The 7,963-nt window shown below is 37.1% G+C and overlaps 1 protein-coding gene across 1 annotated transcript; it reads right to left on the reverse strand.

Moving 5' to 3' along the window:
- Positions 1 to 9: 9 nt before the first annotated feature.
- LOC116378270 (UDP-glucuronic acid decarboxylase 1-like) lies at positions 10 to 7,019 on the reverse strand (the record flags this gene model as incomplete). Its single annotated transcript, XM_031840111.1, has 4 exons — positions 10 to 1,262; positions 1,795 to 1,914; positions 6,368 to 6,489; positions 6,863 to 7,019. Coding segments are annotated over 4 exons (447 nt in total), but the record flags the coding sequence as incomplete, so codon positions are not given.
- Positions 7,020 to 7,963: the final 944 nt, after the last annotated feature.

Here is a 7,963-nt window from a genome sequence, read left to right on the forward strand (position 1 = left end):
TATTCTCATCCTATTTTAGGATTTTAATTTGTGAATACTTTCGTATTGAAGCAGTTTCTTTGAAACTCCTTAATTGCACCTGGTCTTGCTCACGCTAACTATAACTGACTGACTGTGATGCTCTCAGCTCACACACCTCTGCTCACTATATATCACTGTATATACACAGCCCTACAAATACAGACATTCAATCTGCACCACGAAGTTCATGTTTCTTATATTTAGCACAACAATATCTCACTCACCTTACACTGGCTCTTCTCTTTGCACTACCACTACTGGGTTATAGTGTACATAATGTGTACTGTATATACTATGTACATAAACAGTATATAGTATAGATAGTGTTTGTATTTAACAACTAGTGATTACAAGGAAGAATAAGAACGTGATTTCCTTTCAGCTCTACACTTCTGTCCTTGTCTCCATCTGGGACAGACAGATTAATTAAATCATAATCAAGGTTTCATATCACGCATAGCAGCAAAATGTTCAGTGTATCTGTATTCTCAGTGTTAGTGGCATTAAGATCCTCTTTCATTTGAATTTTTCACCAAGTTCCGTCAATTCATTCTGCATTTTCCTGGTTAAAAATGCTTTTTCACGCAACGTGTTAGTAATGAAGCCATCTCAGAGTTCACTGGAGACCTTGGCATTTCACTGTTTACTCAATGCGAAAGTCAAACAGGGCGGCGACTTTATGCTTCAAAGAGATCGGAGTGTGTCTCTGATTTCGCTTCTTCAATCAAATGAATCACTTTCTCAACTGCACACAAAGCAACACGACCCTTGAACCTGCCACATACTGCTTTCAGGCAGAGAGACACGCGCATAATGGTATTTAATAATACGCTTCAAAGTCCAATGTTATTTACTCCTCCGCCTTGTTACACTAGTCCACGTAAACATCGGCATCCGCACTAACATCTGATATACTAGAAAATAATCATCGTGTATTTACTGTGGTCTGTCTCAGTGGAGAGAAAAACAACAACTAAACACACCGTTTAATTGGCATTGAACCTTTAATCGCTATCATTTATGTATGATAATTGGTGTGATTTATTATGAATTATATAATTTTGTATTTTCATATTGTTTCCTAATTAGTGGGTAGAGAGGAAGAGATTCTCCAGAACAAATACTTCGGTACAAATTCAAGACAAGTATGATGTATTTCAGGGAAGAAACTAAACTGGTGTGAATGTGCAATCTTACCTTACATATTGAAAGGCTCTTGTTTGGGCACCAGTACCGTACACCTAGAACAGCAACAGAAATGGATTATCATTTCTGCATAGTGCACATACTGAAGGATATGAACATGTGTTGCCATGCATAAAACAATACACTTCTACTCAGAAGACTTTATTTTTTCTATCATGATCAGGTCTACTTGAGTATTTTTGTCACGTTCAAATTATTAGAACTCAAAAGATCATCGCAATTTGGGTTTTTTAATTTTACCTAAATCTAAATTAAAAAAGATTGTATTATCAGTTGCTTAAAAATGATTTGCTATTAAATCATATTTAAGATGTTCATATAGCTCATAACACTAAACGGATCTAGATTAGGAGCACCGAGGTGTCTAACCTTTCAGTTAAATCATGTTCAAATAAATTAGCTTTTATACAATTTAAGATGCATAAAACAGTAAATCCATCAGCAGACTGAGGCTATTTCAATGTGTACATCCTCACACCGCTAGTCCTGGGGAAAGACAACAAGCCAAAGACTTTTTGTCTTTTTCTAAAGGCACCTAATAAACGGGTAGAAACGTTAATTGCGTACAGTGAGAGGTTCTCCCTGTAGAGCCTGCAGGATGAAGTTGCTGACGACTCGTCCATCGTTCATGTGCATTCGGGAGCCAAACGTGTTGAAGATTCTTGCCACCCTCACCTCTACTCCTTCCTGTGAGCAAAGAAACAAGAATGTGGGCGAGTCATTAGTAATTTATCAACTTTGTTGTTCCTTGGTTTTAATACTTATGTTGATTGCTTGGTATATTTACTGCAGTTTTGTACTTTATATGTTGTATTTTCTTTTTATGGGAATACAAAGCCTGGCAGGTACACACAGAAACCACAGCCAGTAGAGCTAGAATGCTAATCTGGACGACACCAGTAAATTAGCTGTTGAAAGTCAAGATATATAAGCTGAATAAACCGTCTAAACGGGCTGACAAAACATATCCTGCATATCATGTAAAGCATTAATTATAGAGTCTGACAAATGTATGCACAATTCAGTCAACACTCAGCAATAGAGTGAACCTTTTACCTTGAACCAGATATGTCTTTGTTACCCATTTATGGACAAAACCATCTCCTACTTCGTTGAAATGTGTTCTCCGACTTGATAGCTGGATTCAAATAGCCAATTATTTGTCAATCAAACCCTTTTGATCGGTAGGAGTTACCCCACAGATGTAGAACTAGTCTATGTATACAGTTTCACAAACAATCATTTGTACCACAGGCTCCCTTAGCTATGAGCGAAGTGTAATAATTACATTCTTTGACTGGGAAGCAAAGTCTGAATACCAGGCAAGTATGACAGAAGGATCTCCTTACACACTCCAACAAAGAATGAATACATGAGGCCAACTACATCATGGACACACACACTGATCCCACATATATAGAAAACTCTATGGCCTTCATAAATCAGCCTCATGCATCAATACATGCTACTTCAGATGAGCTCTGAATCCATTTTAAGTCATAGAACATGAATAAAAACATGGAAATTATGTAGATTGTTCTCTTGAAAATATGGAACATGAAATTCGATGGTCACAACCAACAAATATATTCACTATAGTGAAGAACAAGGACACAGAGAGCACAACATGAAGAAGCGGTCTTAGAAGGCAGTGTACACATACCTGGGTGGGTTGTTTCAGTCTTAAAACACATCAGTATTGACCTCATTTAGCAAGTCACCAATAATGGTTAATAACCATAATAATAATTACCTTAAGGGATCAGCTTAAAGCAGTAAGTCAATAACAGGTTGAATTTATGAACGTTTTTAGTAACTATAATCGTATTGCTTGCCACTACACAGGAATGTGCCATTTAAATCCTGCACATCTGTGTGTTTGCTAGGAAAGGCCATTACTTAATGACCGCAGCGAAACATTCTGAGTTCTGACAAAATGAAGCAGATTTGGCATTGAAGTCAAATCTGATAAAAAATGCTATCAAACACCATTTAACAGGCTCTACGCGGTCTGTGGTTAGAAAACCTGCATACACAGCAGTAATGAGGGACAGGTTGAAATGTGTGCCAAACGTCTGGTCCACTAATGAGAAAACGTGCAGTCTATTCACATCTCCTGATTTGATTTTGAATGTTGGGAATGCACGAAACAACATGACGGGTTGAAGTCAAGGTAAAACTCATAACACGAAACAAGTCGATAGTTGGGACCACCAGCATCAGTTAGAACACCGATACTGGCGCTGGCTAGCTGTGGTGGTCCGAAGGTCTTCTTGCTGTCGAGCAAAACAACTCTCTGCTCTTTTCATTTATGCACATTTAAATGCTTCATTAAATCTGGTGTATCACGAGTCTTTGAAGAATCTACATCTGCACATACACGTGTATGTATGTATATATATATATATATATATCCACAAGGATATGGAGCAGCCAGCCAGCGGCTCCTGAAGCACGCAGAGAAAAAAGTTTGTCGGTAAATGCCCAAATTTGGTGGCCTCTGCATTCTAATGCAACTTTTCCATCATATACACAGTGATCTTAATCATGTCGTATTTGAAAGAGACTGCCTATCCGATGGTTTACATGTAGTGAATTATTACACAGCAGAATAAGGCCCCTGCGTTTTAGCTCACACAGTCTGTAAATAGGTATTAATATATAAAATTCTTGATTGTTTAAAACTTTTGTAATTAATATTCATTATACTTTATTACATTTTTTTTTAAATGTATTGTCACCTTCCCTGTGAGGTTCATCAAGACATGCCACAATGATGGTTAGTGTATTGTTTTACTTGAAACATAGACGCACTTTTAATCAACGGAAATAAACGAGGTCAATTTAAGGGAGACATGTTTTATATCCCATGTCTTCTCTAGCCTATGTATTAATAAAATAAAACTGTACCAAAAATAACTCTTAAATAACAAACCAAGTGAATCACTTGACTTAAACCACATGGATCGACTGGTTCTCAACTTCTAAAAGCACAATATAGATAAAGATAATTTTTAAAAAATGAACTCATTCTTTCATTAACATCTGTGCAGCATTAATGAAAAAATGCGCCGCTTTCAATTAACTGTTTAATGCTTCCTGCGCAATCATCAAGCTGCTGCCGCCGGTGTTTCTGGGTGTTTTCTTAAGAAGCCTTTCTAACGAGGATGTCACCTGTCAATGGAATTCTTAATGCGTTTTGTCATCAATTATTTTGCTGATAATTGTCAAACACTGAAGACTCTCCGCCCTTGGCAGGATACAACCTCTCGCTCAATCACACTCTCACACGCACGCACACGCACGCACGCAGACACGCACACGCACGTACATAGAGCAAGTGGGGCGGGACGGATACAGATAGATAGGCACGTTTTTATTCATCATCATGCTCCTATTGTTTTGAAGCAGATGCGAGTGGTTATAAAATATACACGCATGGCGAATTATAACAATTTAATTAGAATCTAAAATAAATAGTAAAGTAGCCGGCTATTCGGCTGGCAGATGGCGCTTATGAAAAGCTCCGTATAGGCCTCCAGTATATATTAATTGAGTCACAGCTTTAACAGGTGAACCTCCATCTGGAAGAATAGGCTTACAGTTTTTCCTGCATGCCTGCAACGTGTGTTACCTACACACACATTCACCAGACTAGATCAACACACGCGCACGTCTCTTAAAATTGTCACAAAATGTGATTAGATAGCCAAAGTTATCTGCTGCTCTTCATTTCCTTCTATAGACTGATATAGTATATAAATATATAGTTTAGTTGTAATAAATCAGTAACAGGACTTTCAGACATGTTAGCATTTCTGTCCGAGATTAAAATAACAGCTGCCCCTCGTTAATTTACTAAATTAGGAAGGAGTATCAATAAAAGTGTCAAACTCCAAAAGATGCTCATCCCTACATGTTATTCTGCTTATTCTTATAAAATTGAGAAGAAGGCACCTCAATCATACCAAACTGTGCTTTAAATATCACTGTGCATAATTGCCTTCTACATAATAATACATTTTAATAATAATAGCATCATATCAACTAGCAATCGAAAGTAAACCGTTTACCATCTGTATAATGTTTGCCTTCCGTCAGAGGAGCAGGCAACAGGCTTTTTCCTCTGCATAATTCATCAGTTTTTAAATGTTAATAAATTTCTATTACATGACTGGACAATAGATGTAATTAGTGATATTCTCGTCCCTGTGAACATAAAACTGACATCTGGATATTGAAAGCCGCCCATATCCAAGAATTCTCCCAGCAAGTGTGAAAAAAAATAATGAGCAGTCGAGGAGGAGCAGGAAACGAGGCAGATAAATAAATATCACCTGCCTGGGGGAAAGGCAAGAGAAGTCAATCATATCTGATCATCAAAGGCTGGCGTCAATCATGTCATAACGGGAAAAAATTATAAAAAATAGTCTCAACGTCATCTGGATATTTAAGGAAATATACATGAAAACATAGACATGTATCATTGACACGAGTTTCATTGATATTTCTTTACCTCACTATTAATAAGCTTTTTTTATTTTTTATTATGATTCTTATTGATAAGATTGTGCAGATGTAAGACAAAACAAATCAAATATTTTCATCTTAAATGAAATCTCTTATTCAGTGTTTAGTTATACTTAGCATTTATTTCTGGATGCAAAAAAACAAGATGGCGACGGCCAAAATGCTGAACTCGAGGCTTCAAAACAGCAGTCCACAAACCAATGGGTGATGTCACACTGACGTTCACTTATATACAGTTTATGATTTTAGCATTCAAATGTTCGGCAATCGTTAGTAAAGCACTTTGAAGTGCATTTTGATTTGAAAGTTTCGGTACAAATTAAGTTTGATTAACATTTTCAACTTCTGAGTAAACCGTAACATTTTCTTTTTAATCAAGAAATCCTAGAAATCAACCATAATGGAATAATTCTATTATTTTACTGATTTATTTTGACTGTATTTCAGTTATTTTGGAGTTTGGGGCTAATGGCTTCATATGCAGAATTGTAGTGTTGCTCCAAAGCATTTAAATTCACACAGGGACTAATGTGACCATCAGTCAAATAAAGATAAATGGCCTCTCTAGAACCTGGTACTATTTCACATGCATGGTGTGTAGTCAGGATACCTGTTTCATGTAGGCATAGCACATGGTCTCAGCTACACGTTTCCCCTCATCGTAGCAGGCACGAGGACCAATTGGATTCACGTGCCCCCAGTACTCCTCATTCTGTGGGTGTACCTCTGGATCTGGAACACAAACATTTGGGACACATGTAAAGGGATCTGGATCTGGAATTGCATGCTTTCCAAAGAGAGCCAGGTGTGGCAGACAGCTGGGCGCGTAAAAGGTTTTAGCACCTAAAAATGATTAAGAAATGGTTTGTTGGCCGTGCTTGTAAAAGGTTTTAGCACATGATGAAGTGTCAGCGTTTTCAAAACTCAAAGGGGAAATAATAAAGATCCATGAGACGTTTTTAATCTAAAAAATATGTCTCGGGATGTGGTTGTTGCAGCAACTTCACATCCATCAAGTATCTTGCCTTAAGACGCCCTTTAGGTTAACCATTTACACAAAGTAATAATTATATCTAATATCTAACGACGAGTGCATCTTCCTTACCTCCATAAACCTCAGAAGTAGAAGCCAGGAGTAGTCTGGCGCCCACGCGTTTGGCCAAACCTTGGAGACAAACAGAACAGTGAGAACAGTGAGAACACTTGCTACACAGTTCTCCTCTTCGCTGCCACTTCCAGCAGCAAGCTGCTGAGTCGGGCGCCTTTCAGCTCAAAGATAGCAAACTTCAAATGGGGAAAAAAAAGACAGTTTATTACTTTATCCTTGTAATATTATCATATATTAGCTTTTTCTCAAAGCGTTACAACCTCTCAAAGAACATGGATATGTGGGATATGTTTTGAATGTGCATTAAGTTTTGAAGCAGCAGCATGAGCAGACATCTTAATGAAAAACACGTGAGCTTAGTTATAACAGCTCATGTGTGTGATAGATAGATAGACAGATAGATAGATATATATAGTGTAAGCTGCTATAAGTCCAGAGGTATACAAATTATTCAAAATAAATCAATGTATCATTGAGGTGAACAGGTTCCACGTTCACATTAAAAGAGCTTATTTCCTCAAACAAAAGACACAAAAGGGGATGGAAGAGTAATTCATGCCTACATGTGTGTTGCAGAGATAATTGCAATAATTTGAAAGCAATATAGAATACCTGAGAGCCTTACCGCATTATATTTTTATATTTCTTATTTTGCGTTTTACTTTACAGAAATAAACCACCATAAACTGGTGCATAGAAATTCATCAGAATGAAGAAAGCGACTCCCCACTAAACATCCGTCTCATCCAAACACGTTCAAAGTGGCTTTCTGATTGGCATCTGTTTGTGATCGATAATGAGAACCGAGTAAAGGTTCTAACTGTTGCATTTGATAGACAGTCGTATACATCATTTATTTTCACACAGCATTTTTGCACCCTGGGAAACTAAGAATATTGATATTTCAACTGTCCATTTTAATGAAATCTGTTATTTGGCATTTAAATACATGCTACACAGCTACAGTGGGTACGGAAAGTATTCAGACCCCTTTAAATTTTTCACTCTGTTTCATTGCAGCCATTTGCTAAAATCAAAAAAGTTCATTTTATTTCTCATTAATGTACACTCAGCACCCCATCTTGACAGAAAAAAACA

Source organism: Anarrhichthys ocellatus, unplaced genomic scaffold (genome assembly GCF_004355925.1).
Source record: "Anarrhichthys ocellatus isolate YVR2014 unplaced genomic scaffold, GSC_Weel_1.0 scaffold2327, whole genome shotgun sequence".
Lineage (NCBI taxonomy): Eukaryota > Metazoa > Chordata > Actinopteri > Perciformes > Anarhichadidae > Anarrhichthys > Anarrhichthys ocellatus.